This window comes from Aptenodytes forsteri, unplaced genomic scaffold, assembly GCF_000699145.1.
Source record: "Aptenodytes forsteri isolate BGI_AS27 unplaced genomic scaffold, ASM69914v1 Scaffold107, whole genome shotgun sequence".
NCBI classification, from domain to species: Eukaryota; Metazoa; Chordata; class Aves; order Sphenisciformes; family Spheniscidae; genus Aptenodytes; species Aptenodytes forsteri.
This window is the reverse complement of record NW_008794118.1, coordinates 1,014,198-1,040,971: the sequence shown is the minus strand read 5'-3', so window position 1 is coordinate 1,040,971 and position 26,774 is coordinate 1,014,198. Positions and strand designations below refer to the sequence as shown.

Sequence of the window (26,774 nt, the reverse complement as noted above, 5' to 3'; positions counted from 1 at the left end):
TTCTAAGGCCTTCTAGGGACATAAGTTTCTACAAAAATGATAATATTTCTTTAGCAAATGTGTTTATCATTTCATGTTTGCATGGCCCTGCTGCCAAGCAGTGGATCGTTCTGTCTGTCAGCTTCTGTCAAGCTAAAGTGATGATGCCTCTGGTTTTGTGAGGGTTTTTTTTTGTCAACAGCTTGTATTTGCCCACTGACCTCAGAAGATTTTTTTTTTTTTTTTTTATTCTACGTTTTCAATGTTTGGTGGCATTTCTCCAGTCTAAGATTGCCTCTTATCGTTGCAGCTGGCTCTACAGTCCAGCTGGAATCAAATTGGTCTTTGATTTAATGGCACAGCAGCAAACATAGCTGTGGAATGGCTGGCAGTTTCTTTTGCAGAGCCTGGCTATTGAGAGTCTGTTTGTCAGCTGAGGTTGTACTGCAGAGATCCTTCTTTTCACAGGAGCATCCTCAGTCACTGCATTCACTCTTGTTATTTACTTTCTGGAGAAACTGCATCGTAAAGGTATTCTGTTTCCTGTATGTGTTTACCCCGTTGCTCTGAGCTGGGCATTTTTCTTTTTGCGTATCTTTCTGTACTGTGCTCTGGACCACAAAGCCTGCATTTTCAGGCAGTCTGTCTCTCCATGCTTCCTGGGTTCCTTTAACCGCATTCTTACTCGGTGCAAATGCTCTCGCTCTTTGGGCCTGTCACTCTCTTCCTTTTTTTTTTTTTTTTTTTTTTTTTTTTTTTTTTTTTTTTTTTTTCACTGACCTCAGAAGATTTTTTTTTTTTTTTTTTATTCTACGTTTTCAATGTTTGGTGGCATTTCTCCAGTCTAAGATTGCCTCTTATCGTTGCAGCTGGCTCTACAGTCCAGCTGGAATCAAATTGGTCTTTGATTTAATGGCACAGCAGCAAACATAGCTGTGGAATGGCTGGCAGTTTCTTTTGCAGAGCCTGGCTATTGAGAGTCTGTTTGTCAGCTGAGGTTGTACTGCAGAGATCCTTCTTTTCACAGGAGCATCCTCAGTCACTGCATTCACTCTTGTTATTTACTTTCTGGAGAAACTGCATCGTAAAGGTATTCTGTTTCCTGTATGTGTTTACCCCGTTGCTCTGAGCTGGGCATTTTTCTTTTTGCGTATCTTTCTGTACTGTGCTCTGGACCACAAAGCCTGCATTTTCAGGCAGTCTGTCTCTCCATGCTTCCTGGGTTCCTTTAACCGCATTCTTACTCGGTGCAAATGCTCTCGCTCTTTGGGCCTGTCACTCTCTTCCACGCTCGCTGAATAGTTCAGATGGCCGTGCTATTTGGAGGCATTTCTCGAGAGCTAGATGGGGAGCCTCGCGGGCTCCCCTGTAAACTGGAACGGTGCGTGTCTCAGGCTGTTACCTATTTCACTAGGGGACCTCTAGTATCTCTAGAGTTACACAAAGACATGGTGACGCACATCTGTAACCAAAGCATTTATTCTTTTCTCTGCTTCATGATTTTGACTAAACAATAGTGCCTTTAGACAGGTTCATTTTGTCTGAGATCAGACAATATATCAGCTGTTCTGGGTTTGGTTTTTTTTTTTAGACACTGTCCCTGGCAACAGTGTCTTGCTCATTTCTCGTAGTTTTCTGCCACTTAGTAAAATCATTTCACCTCCATTGTTCTTGTCTTTTCCTCCTCAAGGACGGATCAGTGTACAGGCTCTGTTCTTGCTTCTGTTGACTTTTTTTTCCTAGCAATCCAGCATTTCCAGAGGTTTGATAGCCCCTCCCAGTACTTCCTGTTTTTTCAGTTCCTAGGAGATACTTTGTGAGCCTTTTACTCTCTCTTCTTCACTTGCTATCCAGGTTGTAGACACTGTATTGCATGTACTGTGTGCTGCCTAACAACATGATTGCTGTCAGGTTTCTGAAAGTAAGCTGGCTCTTTATTAGGTTCTTTGAAGTCTGATAGATCTGGCGAAATAGAAACAGCCCCCCATCCTCACAGAGCGAGAACAGACACACAAAGACAGTGAGTAACTTGTCTGAGGTCATTTGTAAAGTCTGTGGCAGGTGCTCCATGCTTGTATCCTCAGCACGTGACTCTGCCTCTCAATATGTCCTGCAAGGAAACAAAACAGGCAGAGCCCTGCTCCTGTCCCCTGGTGAAGACCAGCTCCAGGCATCGGTTTGTACCGAGGCAGAGCTGGGGGTACTGTGAGCCTGGAGGCCAGTGGTGTGCTGCCAGCTCCCTTGTATCCCACCATCTTCCCATAGCTTCCACTGTTCCTCCTGGGATGGGGCCTGGGAAGGAATATGCCTGCGTTGCTCACTGTGGACGTGGGCATCTTGTAGCCAGGTACCCATTTGAGGTGGCAGTTGCTGCTAGCTGAGCCGAGGAGCAGCAGTTTGCTGCTGTCTGTGTACATGTGGAAATGCTCTTTACAGTTTCAAAAGTCAGCCAGAGTTTGTCAGTACCGGGAGTGGTGCACGGTGGGGCACAGGCCTGTTGAAGGCTGCCAGAAGGGAATTGCGAGGCTCTGCAGCTTTATGCAAAGCAAGCACGGAGACATACTGTCTTCTGTCTGCTCTCCAAGTTGGCTGGTCATGAGCTGTCTCTGTCTCGGTACTGTGTCTGTGTACCAGGTGCGTTTGCTCAGGCACAGTGCTGTGTCGGTGCAGCTGGATCTGCCTCCTTGCTGGCCATCTCGGTGCCATCGCACAGGCTCTCCAGGCTGTGTGCCCACCTGTGGATGTATGCCTGGGGAGAGCAGTGTACCTCTGAACCCTTGGCCCTTGTTTGTAACGACTGGAGAATAAAGACAAGTGGAGGAGCTGTTAAGATTTTTTTGGACACCTTCTGTCCTTGCATGCTGCTTCTCTGTTATCCTTCCTAGTTCTCAGCCTGCTTTGCTTCTTATAGAATATATAACAATGCAGCTGTCATTTTGTGCCTCAAAATCCTCAATTAATATACTTCAGTTTTCTTTTAAGGCCTGAAGTTGTTGTAAATAGAAAGTAGGGGGTGTCAAACAGTAGTAGGCTTCAGCCAGCAGCAGGGTAAATGTTGATGAGCTGTTTTAAGAACAAGTTTCTCTGCAAAGCTTTTATGCCATAAATCTGATGTGTGCCTGGCACAAGGAATCTATTTTGGGTCCTGTTGTTGTCCTCTTTCCTCTTCCCTTGCTTTTTTGTTTGTTTACTTGTTTCTGTGCTTTTTGATGGGTCCTTATTTTTGCTTTCTTTGACCTGATACAAGATTGCATTAGTGTGAACTGCTGCTCTGGGAGTTTGTACTTTTGTAGGATTTGCATTAGGACCTCAGGCTGCTTTAGAAACACCTACTGAGCAATGGAGGTGCTTCTCTCTTAAAGGAGCAAGTGCAGATGGCTCCGCACGTTCTGGACAGAGATCTTCAGAGGTGAGGGTACCCTGATGTGTTGGGAACAGACGTGGCTTGGCTCTTGTCTGCTTATATCAAAAGATTTGTGTCCTTTTGCATCAGTGACTTGCAAATGTGCTCCCAGATTCTTCAGACAAGGCATCTGTGGTTGTACGGAGAAGCTAAGTGGTTTGTCCTAGTGAAAATTTGCTGGAAACAGGAATCAAACCTGGAAGTGTGAGATCCCTAGCAGTCGCTCTAACTAGGATTTGTAGCATGGACACAGTGCCATTTCCAAAACTAGAACGGTCCCTGCTGGCTCAAGCACTCTCCCTTACAGTGACTGAGGCTGGGAAGTCCTTACTCCTGGATGCCACCACCTTTTGGGGGGGTGGTTTCACCCTGCGCTGGGCCCAGTGTTCTTAGCCATGGTGGTTGCAGACTATGCAGAAAGTTATGGACAAGTGCAGAGGAACTGTGGGTAACTCCCTGAACCCCTTTATTTTTTCATCTAGGTGGTAAGAGGATGGTGAACTGTTTTCCTGTTGTAGTGTGGAGTCAGGCAAGAAGGAGTAGTAGAGCACTACTCTGGAGCAGAAGATTATCTTTATTTTTTTGAGCAATGAGGCATTAATTGCTGAATCTCTGTTTTAGCACTTTAAAAATACCAGACCATTGTGGTAGCTGAGAAAACAACAGATTTAGTGTGTTTGCTTTCTGCATATAGGTGTAATTTCTTCCCTGACCTCTTTAAGAATAGCGTTTGTATGTTTGTTCTCCTAGTCTTCCCATCCTGCTGCTCTGAAGCCAGGGTCTAGCTGGCAACTGGAAATAAGTGCACGCAGCAACTGCTCCATTTCCCCTTCTGACTGCTCCAGATCCATGATACCCCCAAGGTAGATATGCCATTACGCATGATAAGATCACTAACGTAGCAGGTGAATATTAGATATATGAAGCTAGTCTGCTGTAAATAAAAGGCCTGGCAAAGAATAAAAGGCAAAACGTTGTCCTTGAGGAAGTAAATGGGGATATGAATGCCTTCCTGCCCTAGTGCCCTAAAGAGATGATGCAGAATCTGGAACGCATCCACCTCCTGGGTGAAAGGCATGTGGCAGCCTGGGCTTCTTCGCCCTTTCCTTAACTGGAGGCAGGAGCTGTGTCCTTCCAAACATACCATAATGTCTTGGGAAGATCAGTACAGCAAATCTTCTGATGTGGTGATGGTCTCTGTCTCTGCTTGTGGCATTCGGAGGCCTGAAGTCCATCCCATGCTCTCCTGATCAGAGGTCTTTGTCTTCAGCCCCAGTAGCAGAGCTGGAGACATCCAGAGGACTCCCTGTTCTCTATTTTTTCCTTCTCGGAGTGGGGTTCACCTCCCAGCTCTGCCTGGCAATCCTGGGATGGCCTTGAGTTAAGTCTTTTAAACGTCAGATTCATCCTTCTCCTCTGTCACAGGGATTTAGTGTCATTTACTATAGCAAGTTTCTCAGCTCGCAGACTAAGGATTGCAAAGGCAAAATGAGCTAAAAGGTGACTGGAAGGTGCTAAAAAATGGCAACTGTCTATAATTTTCAATTACTGGCATTATATTGCTGCTTCCTCATCTCTTCCATTGTTGTGTGGTGGTTGTTGGCTTGGCCCGCATGTGTCTAGTGGGGCACGAGCCAGTGCTTCAGCAGAGTGGAGTTGTGGTCGGCACAGTATGCCCTCCCTCTCGCTGGCTTCCTGGAGAGCTGCACATTTGCCTCTCGAGGCAAAACCAGCTCTTGGTCTGCCCGTGGGGACCATTGCAGGGGAAAGGGCCAAGGCCATTTCTTTGGTGAACGTTGTTAGCGTGGGTTGGAATGGTGCTAGGCTGGGGGGGTTCAGCTGGTCGTGTTTATCATGGCACGTCTTCTGTGCGTATGTCAAGCAGAGAATAGACTGTGGAAGAGCAGAGAAAGCACCAATACCTGCAGAGAATATGAGGAGCAGGGATACTCGTCCTTTTTTCTTTTTTCCCTCTCTTTCTTCTTCCAAACCTTGTTTGATTCTTTTTTTTATGTAAACAAAATGAAAAATATAATAGGCAAGATGCCAAGTGGTTTATTAAAAGCAGTCTTAATGCACCAGCTGGAGTTCAGTAGGAGTTTAGGATGCCCAAAAATATGAACTCAAGGACTTTGAGGACTTCTGTATAGAATTTTTATTATGGAAGTCCAAGCAAGAAGAGGCTTCCTTTGATATTGTTTACATGGTAAGAGAGAGAACAGTGATGAGAACAAGCTTTCATCTGCCAAACCCTGTGACTGGTGAATGCTCTGCCCAGATTGCTGGTTTTTAGCCTGGTATAGCTGGGGATCAAAACTCTGCTTGAGAGTGGCCAAATTCAAGCTCCTATGCTGGTGGTTTGTGGTGCTGTCAGCCTTTCCCCTGCAGCGACAGAGCAGACTGTGTGAACCAGACCTCAGGTCTCTGCCTCGGGATGTTCCAAGTCTGTTTTAAGATGGTGCAAACGGTGGGGTTGGTGGGCGAATGTGTGTTGCTCTGCTGAGACTGTAGACACAGACCACTGTGTGGTGCTGTGCGTGTACACTGGAGACAAACCCTGCACCCAAATGCACGCGCACTAGAGAGGCACAAGAAGTGAGGAAGGGAGGATAAAAGGTAGGAGAGCATGGTAAAGAGATTCCCAAGTTGTCTGAGGCCAGTAGAAGAACTGGCAGTTCAACCTGCATGTCCTGAAGCTGTGTCACCAGAAGAAAGCAGTGTCTTCCTGCCGGTATGAAGTGATGACATCGCCCTTACGTGTATATCGGTGTAAGGGAGCTTTGTATCCCTTTCTGCAGAAAGGGACACACATGATGTGTAAAATAAGAGACATTTGCATTAATGCAATACCACAGCATGATTTTTCCTGGGGTGTTTCTCAGGTATAGGTGAAGCACGCATGATAGCCTGGTACCTTACTAGGCTAGTGTAGATTCACCTTTAACACATCTTCACCAGAGAAGATGGGAGAAGGGGTGAAGTTCTTGTGCTGAGTTGCAACAGTTGTGATCTTTGAAAGCAACGATAGTGTGCTCCCCACCATATAAATGTGGGTATTGTTCAAACCCTGTCAGATTAATGTTTCAAGTGTCCAGGTGCTGTTGCACTCTTAACTGTTGCTGTAAGGAGCAAGCCCAGGTTTGGGTTCTCTGGATTGCTTTGGGGCCTTGCCTTTCTCCAGCTGAACTCATATAATCACAGCCCTTTGGTTGAGCCACTGCAGAGACACTGCTATAAGGCTTCCCAGCATGAATGTTCTTTTGTACCAGAAAAAGACGATGTCTGAAGAGCATAGATCCTTTTACTCTGTACTCAGGTTGACTGGCCAACTAAGTGAGCCAACAAGTGTTCACTTTGAACCTGCAAAAAAATCCAGCAACATGGGCTATAGAGCCTTACTGTGGCCGAAGGATTACTGCCTGTCAATTGAGTTGGGGTCAGTGACTGGTCCATTTTAATTGCCAGTTAGAAAGCATTTAAATCACTTTCAGGATGCAAGAAGGAGAGGGCATGGGCAGGCTTTGTTGCCACACTCGGAGGACTCGTTAAGTCACAGCAAATGGATTGCTTGTAACTGTCTCTATGTGTAGCTTGCAGTAGGGGCTGGCTTCTCATAGCTGATCTTGGACACTGCTTCAGGATTGACTTCAAGTTGCTAACTCAAATTAGAACTCAAACAATTTGTCTTGGCTATTTTAATCCAAATTAAGGTAATGAAATTTTTATTGCTGCAGTTGCAATGTTGGTGTCTCCACTAAGTAGAGTTTCTTGGTTTACATTTGACTCATCCTAGAGAACAAAAGTGAACCTGAGGCTTAAGCTCTGAACTAGGAATAATAAAGTCCATATGGAGAATTATTTCAGTCTATCTACAATGGTTTATATCCGTACTTCATTTCACACAGATGCTTTCATGTGTAGACAAGGGCAAGGGATGCAATCCTGTGGAATGTGGGATATTTGATAGGCACAGTTGATTTTGAGACATCCTTTTCTGCTTCGTGGAGCACTTCAGCTGTGTAAATAAAAAGCAAAAGAGGGAGTGGTAAGATTTTGGGGTTTTCCTCTTGCATATGTATGCCTTTTCTAGGTACTTTTTCATTATTTCTTATCAATCCCAGAGAAGTTTTTCCCATTACATTAAAAAAAAAAAAGAAAAAGAAAAAAAAGAAAAGAAGGGAGGGAAGGCTGTGGCCCTGTGGAGATAGTTCTGGGAGCTTCCACCTCATTTTGGTGTCTTTCACTTTTTCCTCTTTTAGCTCCTTCTGGAGTGTCCATTGCTCTGGCAGTCTAAGCATGTCTCCAGATTCAATGGCTTAGAGCACAACCTTTTTGTTTCAAAGCATGATTCAAAAAAACATGACAAAAAGTAGCTGTCTGGGATTCGGTACGAGTGGGTGGAGGTGCTGGTGGCTCTTCCCAAGGCAGCCAGGAGGGTCGAAGCTCTCCGCTTGCTCTCTCTGGGTGGCAGAAGTGTCCTAGTGACCCAGCTAGCTTTTCTGCATCATCAGGGTATGATGCGTCCGTACCTTTGTCATATGAAGTTAAGTCATTTTTCCTGTCAAAAACAGTTACCTAAAAGTGTGTTTCTTAATGATTTAAAATTCATATACTGTCAACGTTTTTAAAATAATAATGACCAAGAGGCTGCCTGGCATAGGGTTACCACAGGGGCTTTCCTGGCAGCCAAGCTTTGAACATGCACTTACTACCCGTACTCCCCCTTTCCACATTTCATTTGCTTGTTTCTGTTACGTGACTGCGTGCGTTAGGTGGTTTTGCAACCACTTTGCAGGCCGTCTTCTGATGCCGTGATGCTGCGAGGTGCTCACTTAATGTAACCCGTAGGAATATACTTCCTTTCCTTGCTGTGCCGTTACGAGGTTTAATTACTGAATGCCTGGACAAAGTTTCATGTGGAAAGCTGTTTCACTGCCTCACACCCTCCGTACGCACACTTCTTCCCCTCCCAGGTCATGTACCCATACCAAAGCTCAAGTGGCTTAGTGAGTGGCCAGGATCCCGGCATGAGCGCAGTTTGAACAGATTGCTTTTGTTTTGATGTGATTAAAAAACACCCACAAAGAAAATATGTTGGGCTAGGGGTGTGCTCTAGGGCTCGGCCCCGTCCCAGCAGGGTGGAGAGGGACTCTTACTCTCTCTGGTTTTTCTTTCGTGGTGTCTTGCGGCTACACTGAAGCCTCAATGTCTTTGTTCATGTTATCTCATACATTAAGCACTGGTTAAGCACAGCCCTTAAATATACACCTAACTTTAAACATCGCTGGCTTTAGTGATGCAAAAATAATCCCATGTTTCGCTTTTTGGGACCACAGCCTGAAGAGCCCTGGCTTTGTACAGAGAGGGAAAGTGAGAGCTGCTCTGTTAAAACCTGGGCAAGTCCCAATACTTGTCGCACTTGGAAAAGTGAACTTATGTGAGGAGCCGTGAAGCTTTTGTAGTGGGAGCGAGTGCTCGGTATTGCAAGTCTGCAGAGCAGCAGCGAGTTTCCACCATGTGGGAAGAGGCGCTTAAAGCGGGTGGGCTGAAGGGTGTTGCGAGATGAAAGTCAGATGCATTTCGTGAAGTGTTGCCTGTGGTTGCATTGCCAGTTTGCAGAGAAAGAGTTGAAAGAGTTGTGGAAAGAAATGTAGTTAGATAGGTAGACTAAGCGTTTGAAGAGATCCTTGAAGGCCATTTACTGAAAAATGCTGTCAAATGTAAATTAAGCAAGGGGGAAAAAATGTTTGCAGGCTATTTTCATCAGTCGTGACAAGCTCCGCTGCTTCAGTCCATTCCCAGCTCTTAGCAGTTTAACTGGGTGACTCTTGAGGTCCAGACAAAGGACATAATTATTTAAATTTGAAGAAATATTTAGTCAAAACCATTAAATTCACAGCTACTGCACTCAGGTCCTTTCTATATTCACTTTTTGACACTATCACTGCAAGTGCACTGTCAAGAGTGAATTTTAAACCAGTATTAGTAAGTCATTTAGTAAAACTGTTAATGCTGCAATTCCTGACAGAAGCTTGTTTATCCCACCTCAGGAAACAAACAGTTGCAAGTCCTTGTGACCCATGTAATTTTGCCTGGATACAACCTGAATTCAAAATATGCCCTCCATACAGGGAGCTGCTTAGGAGCTGCTAGTTCAGAGGCCAGAAGTTACTTGTAGCAAGTTTCAGAGGATAACTTCTGAATAAAATGAATATATTGGAGGAAATCATAAGCTGCTTACAGGGTGTTTGCAAATAGAAACAGAGAGTACATTCATCAAAGAAATTACTCAGTTTGAATAATTTGTTCAGCTCAGAGTCTGTTTACCTGCCTTTGAGGGGAATGGGGAGGCTTAATTCGCAAATGTTTGTATTGTGCTTTGAGACAGTTGTATGAAAGCATGAAAATGAAGCATTATTTTTATGGTTTCTAGGGTTATAATTCCGTCTGTAGTTTGTGTGAATGCTGCCTTTTTTCAGGGTTGTATAAAGAAGCGATGCAATGGTTGTTTTGCAACGCGTACATGTGGGGGAGGTCCCAGAAAGACGTCTTTACTCCCAAAGGCACCGAGGCACCCTGGCTGCGTCAGCCCTGCCTGCAGAGCTGGCCCCGCACACCCATCTCCCAGTCTGCAGGCACCCAGGGGTGGAAGCAGCTGAGCACAGACTGCCCTGGGGGCATGATGGACCCCGAGTGCCCAGGCAGAGTTGAGTCTGCTTTAGCTGATGCTGAATATGACCCTTTTTTATCAAAAAGGCATCAGTATTGTATTTTAACGTAACCAAGTCTTGCAGAGAAGACAGTAAGCATCTTTGACGTAAGTAGTGAAACCGTGACTGCATCCATTCTGTACAACTAACCAGCTGCTCTTTCAAATGAACTTTAAGAAAACTGCAGGTAAACATGCAGATGTAGAAAAGCAGACACAGTTCTTCTGCAACTGGGCTGGGAAGTACTGTATAAATACTTTCGGATAGTACTTAACAGAGTGTCTCAGTACTCAATATCTAGAGAGAATCCTTCTCAGTTACATCACCATTGATTTCTGGGAAATGGATGAGTATCACTGGGAGCAGAATTTGGTCCATATAACAGTAATAAAATACCTTTTTTTCAAGAAGTATATTTATAAACAAAGAGCGAGCAATTGTATCTTCAAGTTACGTTTGCAGAGCTACTGCCTGAAAATTGGCATGGCTCCTTCCAGTCAAGGGATCTTAGGGATGCAGTTTTGCTGCATCACAAGCTGCAATAGTATCTCTGAGGCTTTGAAAATGAACACCAGTGTCTCTGCAAACAGGATACTCTTTGTGAGTTTTAATTGGAACCAGTCATGTCTGAATGCTGCAGACTTTGAAATAACGTGACTAACCTAAGAAAGCTATTCAAGATCTATCTACAAACAGTATTCCCCAGATACACCGGGGTGAAGAGCTTACTGGGATAAAGGCCCAGCATGAGATTCTGCTCGGAACTTGGACTGAATTGAACCAATTTTTTTGGTGTGTGTTGTTTTGAAGACATTTGGGTGCTTCAAATATCTTCCTTCCTCTCCTCTCCCTAGCTTGGCAAGGACTAGATGCAAAAATATTATAAGACAGGCTTTTGCAAAGGGGGAATTGAGTCATGGGGAAGCAGAATACCATGTATTTAAAGTCAATGTTTGTCTTTACACTTAACAAAACTGGTGATTGGAAGAGGTGGGGGGGGAAGGAAAGGGACATTGGATCTATATAACCCTGTAATAGTTGCGTAGAAGCAACTGACCTGGCTGAGAATTTAATTTCAGCTTTTGCCACTTGGCTGTGAAGCCCTAGCTAACATACTCGAATACACTTTTGTATTTTGGTACAACAGTCTGTTTCTTTAAATGCTTCCTTAAAGCCAACGGGCATTGAAAGGAATTTTCTCTGGAAGTAGGTAGTTATTGGGTATCTGTCCTCTTTGTTGCACACATGCTATTATCTTATGAATTTCTTTTAAAAGGGTTACCAGCACTGCCTTGGTTGCACTAGTGGGGTTTTTGAGGACTAAGACGAGGAAAATCCTGTTGATTGTGCACTCCATCCTCTTGGCAAGCACAGGCTGGCCTCTTCCAAAAGCTGTCCCTGCTGACAACCTGGGTGGCTCTCACAGCTCTGGTGTGGTACGGTAAAGTGCTCTGGTAGCTGTATTGTAGCAGCGCTCAGAAGTGGGGCACAGTGTTTCACAGGTCTGTGTGCAGGGTTTACCAGGATCTCATCTCCGCTGCAGAATTATTCTGCAATCTCAGTTCTGCTTTTTTAAAATTTACTCTCTAGCGCTCAGGGCTGCAGCGCTGAGCTGCACAAAAAATGTGACAGGAGTGTAAACCAATGCCATGCTGTCTCCGTGAGCTTGCGAGGGCTGTGGAATATTAGCTCAGAGACCCTGGAACTGCTCCCTACCCTTTAGTCAGAGTCCTGTGGATTTTGCAATCCTTTGGGCATGGAGTATGTTACTTTAGCATTGTTCTCCTAGAATTTGCAATTCTGATACAGGTGGGAATTGGAGGGGTTTTTTGTCTTGTTGAGGGGTTTGCTTTGAATAACTTCTTTGGGAGAAGGTCTTCAGCGGATTATGTGCTTCTTGAAGTACTGCATAGAAATTTAGTCAGCATGAAGTCAGAGACTTGGGAATTCATCTTGCACCTAAGAAATGGAAGTTTTGTGACCATTCCTCTCCAGGGAAGAACGCAATCATCAACACCTTGCATGTCGAGTTGAGACAGCGTTACAGGGAGCAAGGTTGCCTGGGAGCCTGCCAGGAGGCATAGCAAAAACTCTTAAAACCGACGTGTGTTTTGAGTGGAGAGACTTGTGTCTGTATGAACAAGAGGTGTATGAGGGGGATGACGTAGCAGAGATTATTTCTGGGAGGCAGGAATTGGTGCTGCTGCAACACTTAAGGATTCTTAATGAGGCAGTAGTTATCATTTCTGGGCATGGAAAAAAGGGTATAATTCCTGTCTTATAATCAGGAGGCTGAATGCACTGTTTTGCTAAGAGTTTCCTAGGAGTGCTTCGTTGCATGCTTGCTGGTTTGTCAGATAATGAGAGCAGTGAAAGTGTTTTGTTTTGAAAGGTAATCTTCAAAGAATGAAATTCTCAGTGAACCTCACATTTGTAAGAAATCAAGATAATTAGCTTTTAGAATAGAATAGACTATTTCAGTTGGAAGGGATCTACAACGATCATCTAGTCCAACTGCCTGACCACTTCAGGGCTGACCAAAAGTTAAAGCATGTTATTAAGGGCATTGTCCAAATGCCTCTTAAACAGTGACAGGCTTGGGGCATCGACCACCTCTCTAGGAAGCCTGTCCCAGTGTTTGACCACCCTCTTGGTAAAGAAGTGCTTCCTAATGTCCAGTCTTTTGACCTTCCAAAAAAAACCCAACCCAAAACCAACAAAACCCTAAAAAAAAAAAAGAAAGAAAAAAGAACACCAGAATTTGGCTGTTTGACTGAATATGTGGATATGGCATAATCATTTCCAGTAGACAGAAGGTGGTTTTGGAGGGGGTCGTCCTATGCAGAACAAGACTGGCAGGACCAAGGACTTGTTATTACGACAGGAAAAACTGGCCCCAGGATAGAGTTTAACTTGGGCTATCATGCTGTTTACACTTCTCTGCAACGTAAACCTGAGAAGTTTCTGAGCTGAATACGTCCTGTTGGCCCTCCATTCTTTACAGGTTTTCTCTAAGTTAAGGTTGGAGTGAATCCGTACAAAACACTTAAAGTCTGAAGTCTTATGTGATAGTGAATGTTCTTTTGTCGTGATGCAGTGGTACATGGAAATTCTCAAAATTAGAATGTATGGAAAAGCAGATGGGCTCTGATCAAGAAAACCATAAATTATAAGTCTCTTGGTGTGTATTACCTCGTGGTTTGCTTTAGTTTTCATTTAGACCAGCTTTAGAAAGTTAATATCAACCGTTAAACCTTTTAGGCTATCTTCCCCCCTCTTTTTTTTTTTATTTTTTCATCTGGTTTAGAAGTGAATAAAAGAGCTTTGTACAGTTCTTGAAACTGAGCCTGAAACAGCTCTGAACAAACTATAGTGTTCCTTTCAAAATCTTGGAAATAATTACATCATAGGCAAATTGGGCCAGAAACCGTTAATAGTATTCTTTGTGGAATGAAATCCCATGGGAGAACCTATTTCAGCAAACTGGCATTGTTTACAAATAGATACAGTGGCAGATACAGTTGTCCCATTCTGAGGGACAGCTGAAACTCTGTGCCCTATAATGGACTTCACAGAATGACCGTCTTGCTTTTGATAACAAGCTGAAAACGTGCCTTGGTGCTTCTGTGGTCAGCCTCATGCCAGTGGTCTCAGGGAGTGAAGGCTGTCTTTGGCACTGCAAAAGTATGTTAGGTGGGTTAAAGAGAAAATAAAAGCCTCTGTTGCCATAAGCTCCTAGTCTGTGAGAACTGCTGGAGGGACGGGGAGCCATGTCCAGGTGTCTCTGTTGGGCTTCGTAAGCTGGAAACTCCCTCGCGCTTCCCTGTGCAGAAATACCTGGGCATCGTGCGCTTTCCCTTCACCAGGATAACACGCACGGAACATGTAGTTCTCCCTATTACCTTACAGTAGTTTTCATCACTGGCTCTTTTTTTCTTTTCCACCCCTGCCTCCCCCCCCATTACTGGAAAACCTTCTGCATTTCAGGATAGAAATCACAAAGATTAGTAAAGTTAACTGTTTGACCTAAATCTACAAAAGCATTTAGTTCTCTAGGTAAATAGGCTAGTCTGTACTTGAAAGTTAGACCAGCACAAGCCCTAGCCTGGGCACAATTATAGCTATTCCTTGGTGATAAAAAGCACGTTATTGCCTACATATGTGCTTCCATAGGAGGGTGGGCCACGTCCCTCCATCGCCAGAGCAGGTCTCCCAGTGGATCTCTACCTGGACAGCTGGGCTGTGTCGGCAGAGCCCTCTTGTGGGGACCGGGCACATGCCGGGGACCGCGGTTTTCTGTGAAGGATCACGTCTGTGCTTTCCCAGGTGGTGTGTTCCAAATGACAAAAACATCTTTCTGTCTGACAGCTGCCTCCAGTACATGACTTCATTAGTTAAGAGTGCGTGATCTTTTCCACGCTTCTAGGCCTGAAGGCAAAGCTATAGGGAACAACGCCTGGTCGGTGGCTGCCTGTGGCTCAGTATTACCTGTGCAGTATACAGGTGGAGGTGAGCAACTCCATGGGGTAGGGAAGGTCTAGCAGTTCACATAGGGCTGGAGCCTACGAGTAGGCGTCCTCTTTGGCTGGTGAACACCATATTGATCTACCAGCAGAGCAATTGTTTGAGCTCTCCCTAATTTGCTGCAGGCAAAATATGCTAGAATAGCTCAGATCACTAATTTAACATAAACCAGTTGATGAAGTCAGCTGGGAAGGATGCTCATACAAACTGCTCCCCTGATAGAGGTGAGCAACTGGGGTCAGCAACGTCTTTAAGTGCATGCTTGTGAATCAAGGTCTCCAGGATCCCCGCTTCATGCTGTATGTTCTAGGGAGAGGGCTGGGACCAGCTGTTGCTGGGGTTTTCAACTGTGTGACCCCGGGACGGGTCCCTGGGATCCCTTGGGGATCCAGATGTTCAGGAACCCCACTTTGTGGACCCAGGGACCGGTGCAAAACAGAGATGTGATGGTATATTTCATTTATTGTTCTTGTCACGGGGCAGATGCTTTGAATCTCAGATCTGGCATTTTGGGATCTCATTTAAGTGAAATTAAAATTGTAAGTCAAGTAATAAAAAAAGAAGTGATTATTTTATGTGTGGTAATTTGAAAATGGTAACGAAGGCTAAAATGCCCATGTTATGAAAAACAGTCTCAAGTGAACATCTCTAAATGTTTCAGTTGGTCATTTAGTTTTTATGTGGAAGGTATTGTCAGTTAAGCAATGTGGATTTGATTATCCCTTATTAATATATCAGCTGGAAATCCTGGCAAAATTCCAGCTATAGCAAAATAAATGCAATTGTTGAAAATGTTAACCTTGGTTCTTAAAAAAAACCAAAAAAACAACCCACCACCAAACAACCCTGAAAACCCTCAACCATGGCAGCTTTACCAGACCAAAGCGCAAGCAGCAATGCTGTTACCAGTTGAGCTTCGGGACCTCTTTGTGTAAGTGGCAATCATCATGTTTGGCTGATACTTCTGGGAAAGAAAAAAACCCTATGACTTCCACAGCTGAAAAACATAAGTTGCTTCATTTTAAATTTAGGAGAGTAGGTGATGACTGCAATAACTTGTGTTATCTGTGAATCAGCACGAGGAGAGATCCGTAACACATGTACAGTGGTGTGCACGTGCCTTCCATAAAAGGAGCCACATTGATTTTAGAGGGGTTGGAAGGCAAGGTGCCTGTAGAGTTGTAACCTTTAAAAATATGCAGTATAGCTCGCATCACATCTGATCTGTCTGAAATCATACTCTATTTTCAGGTCTTAAACCAGTTCATTTTACCAAGTGTTGCTTGCTTGTTAAAACAGCTGCTTAATCCAGACTTGAATTTTAATATTTAAGATAACTAGAAAGATTAGGAATTGGAAAAGTCTGACATGCCCTGTGTTTTCCCAACTTAGGAAAGTTTTGTAACAATTTCTGGGTATTTTTTTCCTTAGATCAGTACCCCTGTTCTTAGCGGTCAACAAAAGATCGTATGTGTCCGCTCCTTGGTGATGTAGCATACTTAGGACTTTATGGTGCTGTTGTTATTCAAAGCTGTGCCACAAACAACACTGGTAACAGACTTGTGTGGTAGCAGGACAGAAAGAGAAAGACTTGAATTTTTTTCAGGATATGATAATTTTCCTGCTTAGGTTTTGATTGACTTTAAAGCAAATGTATTGCTCATTTTTATGTGCAAGAAAGTTTTTTAATTGGTGCTTCTGAATGACTTTCCTTTGGGAAGATCATTCCTTTTGAAGTCCTACACTCCCAGGACTAAATCCTCTCCAAACACAGAGGAGGGAGGGAACAGAGGTCTTAATGCTTGCTATCCATATCCCCCCAACATGCACCTCATTTCTTACATCATAAAAATGGTTCACTACAATACCAGGTAGTTTCAGTAAATCATTTAAATTTTGCTTTGAAAGTCTGGTTTTAGAGGAAAATTTGGATTGTAAACAACTGCAGGAAAAAAGTTGTAAATAAAAAATTAAAAAGCCTTTAACAGGGATTTAAAAAAAGCTTTATTTTAATGGTAATACAGTGATTTTTAGGAATTGGCCACTGCATTTATTTATAGTGACCAGCAGTAACCTTATTCAGAGCAAACTTCTAATAGAGAGGCTTCCTTATTCCGCTGGAAGGCTTTTCTTGCCCTCTTTCCTCCTCAGGACACCAGCCTTGGCATCTGTACTTGACAGGCATGCTTTCTGTTCTGCTTTTGCAGGAGGCTGTGAGGGCTGCTGAAGATGTCCGATAGTCTGGATATTGAAGAGAAACCTCCAGCCCCACCGTTGAGAATGAACAGCAACAATCGCGATTCTTCAGCACTAAACCACAGTTCAAAACCGCTCCCCATGGCCCCTGAGGAGAAGAACAAGAAAGCCAGGCTTCGCTCCATCTTCCCAGGAGGAGGGGATAAAAGTAAAGTATCAGCAGTGCAAATGGGTGGCTACATCTGTTTGCTTTCTGTTGGTTGCTGCGTTTACTTTCTGCCACTGTTTTCTTTCTGTTTCAGTTGCAGAACATGGTAAAGTCCTTCCAAAGCCTTCTGTTCCAATTACTCTAGTAACATGTTTCAAAAGAGGAGGAGGTGTTCAGTCAGTTACTTTCTTGTCTTTGAAAAGCCAGTAAGACATGCACACATTGTGCGACTTGCCTTTTAAAAATAACCTTATAGTTAAGCTGGGGAATCCTTTCCTTTGGATTTTGCTTTGCATTTGCAGTAAAAACAGAGATGAGGTGGTGTACTTTTGAAAATACATTTGCAGAAGTGAGAAGGCAATATGCCTGACACTTTCGGGTTTTTTCTTTTTAATGCACCTACATTCCAGGAACAGGAGCAAGGCTCTTCTTGCTTGTTGCTTTTGCAGTGAGAGTGGATGCAGAATGGCTTGGTTTAAAACCTGCTAGGTGTGGTTACAGCAAGGGAGTCTTTTAAACATGCAGGAAACAGCATCTCAGTTGCATTCTTTGAAATGCATTTGCAGAAAGGAGTGTGTTTTGAGTTAGTGTATTTACAGAATTAAGGGAAGGGATCTTCTTTCTTTTTTTTGTAATGCCATGGGAACCGATGGGCTGCACCCACAAGTGCTGAGGGAGCTGGCTCATATCACTGCAAGGCCACTCTTTATTATCTTTGAAAGGCTATGGTGACTGGGGGATGTTCCTGATGACTGGAAAAACGCAAATGTCACTTCTGTCTTTAAGAAGGAGGATCTGGGGACCTACGGGCCAGTCAGCCTCACCTTGGTCCCTGGGCAGCCAGTGGAGCAAATCCTCCTGGAAACCATTTCCACACAAATGAAGGATAAGAATGTGATCAGGAATAGTCAGCATGGATTTACGAAGGGGAATTGATGCTGAACCATAGTGACAGCCTTCTACCATGAGATGACAGGCTTGGTGGTGAAGGGAGAGCAGTGGGTGTTATTTCTACTTTAGAAAGGTGTTCACACAGCCTCCCGTTGTATCCTCACAGACAAACTGATGAAGTACAGTCTAGATAAGTGGACAGTGAGGTGGGCTGAAAACTGGCTGAAATGCTGAGCTCAAAGCATTGTGATCAGCAGCATGAAATCCAGCTGGATTTCAAGTGGGAATTCGGCCTTCGATGTGCATTGCTGTTCCTCCAAGGAGAGCTCAGAACTATGGAACTGAGGTCACTCCCTCGGAGCTCCAGCTCACCTGCGCTGCTTGGCTGCCCCGTTCACAAGTCTCTTCTGCAGGTCATGTGGAGCAGTTGGAGTTAGTCTGGCATTCAAAGCTCCTCACAGGCCATAGAAGGCACGATTTCAGCCCCATTCCTCCCCTCAGTCAGGGGCAGTCCTGATGGCTCCTCTCATGTGAAGGCTGTGACTGGATGGGCCCCTTCCTCAGGCAGACCTGGCTGGTTCACTCTGCAGAGTGCTTCCCAAAATGTCCCCTCTGGGAACAAAATTAATTTTCAACTGGTTCATTTTGAAGGCCAAAAGTAAAATCTCTCCTGGCTTGTTTAATTCCAGGAAGGGCTTGGGCCACTTCTTCCCCTGACTGCCAGCAGGATGGTATTATCCCTCTCCGAGGGAACATTTCTTAAGCAGGAGGTGCTGTGTGAAATGCATGCAGAAATGGGGAGATCCAGAAACAACCCCTCCTGGAAATGATCAGTGACATTAAAAATAGATGTAATTAACTACCAGTCAGAGCAGTCTTAGGAAACATACAAGTATCATGATTTTAAATGTGACTGTGAGAGAAAGTAAGCTTAAGATTTATAGCTTAATTTTATTGGGTGAAATAATAAATGGAGGAAGTTTAGCTTGGCTGGCCAAGCCCCTTGAGGTGGTTTAATCTCAGGGTTGGCTTGTGGGTCAGGGTATCAGCTGGCCTGTGCATGCTTCACAGACTCAGTGACACATTTTTGAGAGTTCTGCTTATAAAACAGAAGGTGATTAATATGGCTGCTCTCATCTAGTGCAGTGCTTTGCAGCATCACAAATTTATATTAATAGTCCACCACTGGTACTAGTAAACAGAACGTGAAGAAAACACCATGGCAGGGTGTTTCTGCCTGAACCTGCAGGAACTTTGTCGTCTTTCGTTTGCTCACCAGACAGGAGGGATGTGAGGATGGATATGCCGTGGTGCGTTCTCTCCAAGGCAATGGTGTATGCCGGGACTGCTGTGCTCAGGGACCAGGAATCTTTCGCAGTCACTCCCCTGTTGGACTGTAGGGTTTTCAGTTAGGGTTTGAGCACTTTTGTGTTTAAAACCTTGTTTTGGCAAGCCGCTGATGACTCTGTGGGGCCCCTCTGTGCTTGTACAGTTGAAACAAGCCACTTAGGCATTAGTGTCCTGCTCCTCCCCACAGCACCTGATCTCCTTATGTTCCTTGGTGTAGCTCCTCTCGTCCCCGTCCCTGGGGTAAGGTACCCCATTTCCTGGGGCCAGGAAGCCAAGGCAGACAACTGAAGTAAGTTTCCAGTGTCACGTGGGCAATCTGAATCTGTTCCCCCATAGCCCGTGCTGAAGCTGTGAAATTGGCCTTCCTTCCCTGGAGGTAATGATGGTGATGGGAGCCATGGTGGAGTTCGTAGCATTAAGTGTTTCCTTTCAGCAGAGTGCTGTTACCTCAAGAGAATTGAGAGCGGAAGGAAATGGCTTGCATTCTTCCAGTTGTTTGATACAGCCTTGTTCTTCTCTCATTAAACCACCTGTAATTGCTGTGCTATGAAATAAATTAATACTGTGTGTGAACTGGTGGCTCCATGAAGGTGCTGTAGAGCATTTAACCTGAAGAAATGAGAGGGGAGCAGGCTCATCACAGCTCAGATGCCCATTTCAGCTGAAGAGGTACGTCTGTGTTAAGATTACTGGGTGAATAGCATCACTTCCATCGAAGCTGCTTTAGATTTAGCTGTGGGTGGGAGCAGAGTCTGACCTTAGTCATCTGGTTGCCTCCTGTACAGAAAAACAAGAAAAGAGGGAAGGAGAAAAACCCAGCGGGGTTAAGATTAATTGAGGAGAAAGAAAAGGACAAGGCTGCTGGGGTAGGACAGGAGGAACAGAGCAGGAAGAAGGATGGGAGGACAGTGTGAGTGACAGTGGAAGGGAGAGGAGGAAAGAACAGAAAGAGATGAAGAGGAGGCGAGTAAACAGGAGGGCGTAAGCTTGAGGTCAAACCCTTCCTCCCTCTCTGGAGAAAAGCTGCCACGTTTTTCTGCCAGACAGCTGCTCTTTTAACATAATGATGGTGATGATGCAGACTATGGAAGACAGAAAACTCTTTCCTTATTCTCTTTTAATCTGTAATAGTTGCTGAGGTGGTGTGGGTGGCCCTCATGGCTAGCTGCGGTGCAGCAGGAGTATATTGTGAGGGGCATTTATAAGAAAATCAAATAGGAATGTCCAGTATAAAGCCCTTGAATCCAGTCAGTCATTGCTTCAAAGAAGTCATGCCTTTTCGTATTGTTTTGCCAGCTTACGTAAAACAGAAGTGATTTGAGTTGCAGGGCACAGACAGAAGTGTCAAAGTTTTTAGACTGGGGAGGGGTGAGGGTGTTGCAAGGAGATGTTTCATTCTGCATTTAATTTATAGTTTATCAGCATTTGGACCATAGGTGTGTTATCTACAGTCTGGTAGGCAGAGGTCTGTGGAGCAGATGAGCCAAATCTTGGGGAATGAGCTGGAACGCTTGCCCTGGCAGGAGAGGCCTAGAATGGACAAGTGCTGCTTTTGATGGAACGTTTTCTGTAATGCCTTATTTCGCTTCTAGATTTGACTGTTGCTTTGAACTGAATTTGATGATCCTTTAAATCTAATTTTCACTGCATTTGCTTGCAAATGATGAGGTAGGAGAAGCCAGTTTTGTTATCTACAATAAAAAGTTATATATGCTGAACGGAGATGACATCTTGTAACTGGCAACATCTATCCTGAAAATTAAACAACATCATCTTAGAGGTAAAAGAAGGGGAAGAGCCTTTAAATTTGTATTTGATATATTGCTGCCATCTTTACTGAATGCTAAATGAAAATAATTGATCAATTAACATTGTGTAGGGGTGTGCAGTACAGACAAAAGGTGACAGTTAATTATTTGATGAGGATAGATGCAACAATGCAGAGAAAGGATTAGAAACATGCAAAATACTCTAGACTATAATTATGAAGAGCAGAGCATCTTCCAACTAAAGGAGGCTGTAAGGTAGAATAAGATAGATATGCAAAGAGAGGCCTCGTGGAGCTACTATCTGTGAGCAAAGACAGACCCAGGCTGGGCGGGGTGCTGATACATAGTGAGTTCAGCCTTTGGATGAGACGCCTAGATAAACTTACGAAGCTGGCAAACATAATACTAAAACACTGAAGGAAAATGTTAATTAAAGGTCCATGAGCATAGTAGTGCTTTATTTAGAAGACTGATGTGCCAGAAAATAGCTTTCGCAAAGCTCCATCCTGCTCGATATTGATAGAATATTGGTAGAAGGGGACACTTGGTTTTGAAATAAGACACGCACAAAATTGTCTTCATCCAGTTGTTTTTGAAGTGCATAGCATGGCTGTCACTGGCGCTGCACTGAGGGAATATGGAAGGCAAAGACAGGACCTGAACAACTGCTCCTTTCTCTCCTGCTGATGTGTAACTGTGGCACATGCATTCATTTTCATATTATCATTAATAAATGGTGATACACTGGCCTTTAGAGATCCTGATACAGAGTCCCATTGTGATAGGCACAGTATAAACCTCTCGTATATCTCTGGGTTTCTCACAACTGTTAGCGTGAAGTCATGTCACATCAGATCTATAGAGCAAGCCTGCTCAGGACCACGATGAGGATACGTAAACCAGACATGCATTAAACTGGTATGAAGGGCAGCAGAGGAGAGGTGAGATCCTGGGGTGCAGAGTGCTTTCGTTAAAGATGTGAGATGATGTGACTTTTTTGTATTCTACATGAGCGCTTTATGCGTGTCTTATTTCTTGAGTGTGTGTTAATAACTCTCGCATACTGCAGGTGGGCACTGTCATATTTGTTCTGTTCCAATCATTAGCATGTAATTTTTCCACTGAAATGACAGATGTATTTGGTAGAATGGCAGTACCCCTCGCGGCTGTTACAGATATACCACTGGCACTAGAAAAGATCCTACAGATAGCTCTGTACTGTATTATTCAACCACGTGGTAGTTAGTCTTGGAGCATGCTGGTTCTCCAGGGAAGCCAAATATTTCGGGTACCTGCCAGCAGGATAGATGTTTGAACGTGGGTTTATGCTATGTTTATCTGGGTGTTTGGGAGTCGTCCAGAACTGGCATAATTGTCACCATTTTTCAGAGAAATCTCTGTTGAACATGGATTCTTGATGCATCAGACTGAAGGCAGCTTCTCTCAGCCTTTATTCTACTCATTCTTTATCACGGCCAAACTGGGCTGATGTGAGGTTCGTCAATAGTAAAAAGCACAGGAGATGGATGACCGCAAGGGATGTTACTTTCAGAAGGTGTTAAAATAGGAGGGAGATGAGAGAAACACATGCAGATTGACTGACTTCCAAGTCTGTCTCCTTCAGTAAGATATTCCACACTCTGTGAATCCTGGTGGAGTGATTTAAAAACAAGGAATTCCTGGAGACTAATAAAGCCTGGGTTTTCTGGTTGTATGTCTTAGTTAATTGAGAGCTCAAATGAAGCTTTTCCAATGGCATTTATGGGATCTTGTTGCTGTGCAGATTCTGTGGTTTCTAATACAGAGCTGCTGCTTCAGCCTTTTAATCAGAGAGGAGGCAGGAACAGGATCTTTGTCTTCTCCTGAGCTGCCTGTTTTCACAGTACTTGTAGGAACCTGGTTATCTTAAAAAACCCCTCCTCTCTGATTTGGCTGAGTTTGACAACAGGTTCAAAGCATGTTGGAGAAAAGACAGACATGCAAACAGACACGCACATGCATGTCCTGGGTGCTTTACTTCTGCAGGAACCCGCAGAGCAAAGTCAAACAGGAGTTAGTTGCTAGGAATGAAAACTTGATGAAAAAAAGAACTGATAATAGAAATCATACTGGTTGGAGATAGCCTAAGAAGGCTACTTCATGAACAGCTTGCTTTGGCAGCTGTGACACTGATTGGAAGAAAAACAAAATGAAATAACACCTTACAGACCTTCCCCAAACAGGGGTTGACAGGCTGGTGGTGTATTAGCTTGCGTCTATTTGTCAGGTAAGATGGATGTTAATTGATTTGTTTTCCACTTCTATAATACTATTTTGAGCACACTTGATTGTGAAAATCTTTGAATGAAAAGCTGTGCAGAAAGTAAGCGTGTTAATGTTTTGCCTCTAGCCAACAAGAAGAAAGAGAAAGAACGTCCTGAGATCTCTCTTCCTTCAGACTTTGAACATACCATTCATGTGGGATTTGATGCCGTCACTGGAGAATTCACAGTAAGTAACCGCTGTATTGCGTGCTTACCAGAGCTTCTAGTTTCTTGATGGTAAAATAACCTCCTGTTGCCAGAAACATCAGATGACAGCAGCCAGGCTGTGAAGAAAGAGACTCTTATTTGTTGGGCTTAGGATTTGGAGTGTTTTACTTCTGATTCAGGCTGCTTTTTTTTCTCCAAGGATTGTCAGCAGAGTGTCTGTGGAAAATGAAAACTAGGAAGAACGTAGGTGTATGCTTTTCAGTCCGACAAGCTGCTACAGGGGTTGGTTATTCAGTATCTTTGGAAAAGCATGAAAAACCCACACACATGTGCATAGTGTATGTCTTGCTGTAGACAATCAGCCCCAAAGTGCAAAGTCCAGCTGCTCTGCAGACAGCCCTTGGAGATGCCCAGAAAGCGGCAGCGTTGTGGAAGTCCATTCATTTTCATTTAATATCCTTCAAAATATGTCCATAGACTAGGTGATCAGACATGTTTCTAGCCTTTATGTATTAATAAAATAGCGGTCAGCTTTTTCTACTTATATCACGACAAAATATATGAAGTGTTGGGAAAAATGAGTCTGATAGAAGCTCCTTGAAGTCTGCAGGGGGCTTCAAAGCATTTTCTCTCAGACTACTAGTTAGGTGCTGAAACCATTAATCCTTAAAGCTAAGATGGCAGGAAGCTTACATTTGGTTGAACTGTGGAGGTGAGAGGAAACACTAGCGACTCTCCGTACCATCGATAGTACCCTGTGAGCTAAGTGGTCAGACTGTGTTATCATCGTGCGTCAAATAGCAAAGTGTGCTAGTGCTGACTGGCTGCATACACCAAACAGGATGGGACAAATCATTTGCCTGGACAAAGGATGGTTAGTTTTCAGAATTTGAGCCCTGAATGTGATTTCTTCATCTTTTTTTACTTTTGATTGCTACTTTTGTTTCTCAAAAACATTTCAGAAAGCGGGAAACTTTCTGTATGCTACAGAAGCAGTAGCAATAGTAATAAGCACAATAACATTAGAAGAAAAAAAGACACATTTAATGACAGCATGTCTTCAAAGGAGTAGTGAAATTAAGTTATCCTTAGTACTTAGGAAATACAGCTACATTTAAAATATGTGGACTACTTTTTAAAATAGATGTCACTTACAAAATCTTACTTCAGAATTTATTCTGTGCCAAACACTAGGGCTTGATTAAATGCTCCTTTAAAGAGCCCAGATGCGGTCATTTTTGATCAGAAACCTGGCATAAAGCTTTTAAAATTGTGTTTTCCCTGCTATCTACCCTGGTTTTCCTCTTTTTTTCCTGTCTGTCTCTCCCTGTAGCCACTTTATTGTCCAGGTTAATCTTCAATGCCATTCTCTTTATCTTGGTATCATATTATGTATTCTGTTACTTTCTGCTTTTGTTTTCTCCCTTTTGTGTTTGCATCCCTTCTCCCTGTCCATCTTTTCTTTCTTTCCTTCCTTCCTCGTTTCACTGCTCTCCCTACTGAATGTTCAGCTGTTCTTATTCTATATTTGTTCTTCCTTTCAGCCTTCTGCCTTTATTTCTACCCTGTGCTTCAGACTTTTTCCTTCTGGCTCTATGCAAACGCGATGGGTCACAATCGTGTACTCTCGTAGACTGACTGGTGGTAAGGATCCCAGTTAGTTTCATGTCCCTGCCAGCTGGAACAAAAAGGAGGGGCGTTGAGGTTAACACACTTCAGTTCTAAGCACAAGCACTCTCTATTAGTACTTCAGAGATCATGGTTTGGATCAGTTTGAATGTTATTATTATCATCCAGCGTGTCAAAACAGTCTCTAGCATCAGAGATTTTTTTTTTTTTTTTTTGTCTCAGATGCCACCAGCACAGGTCCTGGCCTTTTACAGAACAAAGCGATTGTACGTGGCTAAATATGTCCAGCTTTATTGCTGCGGTACAGTTTCTTTTTAATATCTTTTTCCCTTTCAAAACAGTGGACATTAGATGGCTACTCTTTTACAATTGCACAGTATTTCTACAATAATACTTGTTCCTAAAGTGTGGAAATGCAGCGCTGCAGTTTGAGAAGGCTCTAACCAGTTCAAAACAAACCAAAGGGACAGGTGACTTCCCCCGTGCAGCTTGCCAGGACAGGACTTAACGCTGCAGTCCTTAGTGGAGTAAAATGTCAGTCAAAGCAAGGGGATTTTTGCACCATTTAGAACTAGCTATCAGCTCCTGACTAATCCCAGCTGCAAGTATTATGTTACATATTACATTAGGCATGTTTTACACATTACATTAGGCATGTTTGATTTGTCCCAACCTGGATACAACCTGTGTATCAGCTGGGTAGCCATGTGGTAAGTATGTCCTGCTGAAGGGACTGCCACTAGCCATATCATGTAAAAATACTCCCGCTGTCTAGTGATCACACTGTCTGTCTCTTTCAAAAGTTTGGAAGTGCCATGGGAATGTCCAATAAATGTGCAAATATATGGGTTTTTTTTTGTTTCGAATTATTACAGTTGTCATGCCAATAGTGTCTGCTCTACTGGTTATGTGCAATGCATTGGGCCATTTTCTGACACCTAACAGTCACCCCCCAGCTGCATTACCTGATTGCTGTTAGTTGCATTTCAAATCAAAGTTGCATGGGCTCCTGAGTTTTGGCTTTGAGGCTTGAGCACCAAACTGTGTTGTTGCTCATGAACGTATGTTATATCTCCATTTCACTGTGCTTGGAGCAACCACATTTGCTAAGAAGTAGGGCTTTTAAAGCTCAAAATAAAATTGGTTGGAAACTGTTGGGCGGGAGCATGCTGCTAGAGCTTTATGTTGATTTCTTTTGAAGAAAGAGTTGCATTTTCTGAATGGAGGAAGAAGTGTGGTTTGCAGGGCTTTGGGGAGTGTGTTTTGTAAGGCATGCATTTTTGAAACAGTTTCCTGATCCTCAGTCTAGAATAAAATGTGGTCACCCACCAAACTTTTAAAGTTTCAAGATTGTGACGTTAGCAAGTGGGAGAAGGTTGTGGCTGTAGATCCAAAGAAGTTGTACGTTATTAATCTAATCAAGCATTTCTTTAGAATTGTCCTGATCTTCAGTCTGACACGCATAGATGATTTGTGTTATGACAATACACAACCTCCCAGTGTGAAATCTGAGTTTGACCAGCTGCTTTCTCCACTGCGCTTTATTGACTCATGGACTGGCCAATTGTGATCTTGGGGCTGGAGAACCATTGGAAAAAACTTGTGTAGAGCCACTCAAAAATGCTAACCTGGCTTTCAAAACTA

At 43.7% G+C, this 26,774-nt stretch overlaps 1 protein-coding gene across 2 annotated transcripts in view; it reads left to right on the top strand.

Annotated features, from left to right (window-relative positions):
- PAK3 (p21 (RAC1) activated kinase 3) overlaps positions 1-26,774 on the top strand; it is a 68,584-nt gene that overhangs the window by 12,298 nt on the left and 29,512 nt on the right. For both annotated transcript variants that reach the window (XM_019471340.1, XM_009276553.2), the window contains exons 2-3: positions 16,824-17,020; positions 23,420-23,520. In XM_019471340.1, the coding sequence (XP_019326885.1) occupies positions 16,846-17,020; positions 23,420-23,520 (276 nt within the window). In that variant the 5' untranslated portion in view covers positions 16,824-16,845. The remainder of the gene's footprint in view (positions 1-16,823; positions 17,021-23,419; positions 23,521-26,774) is intronic.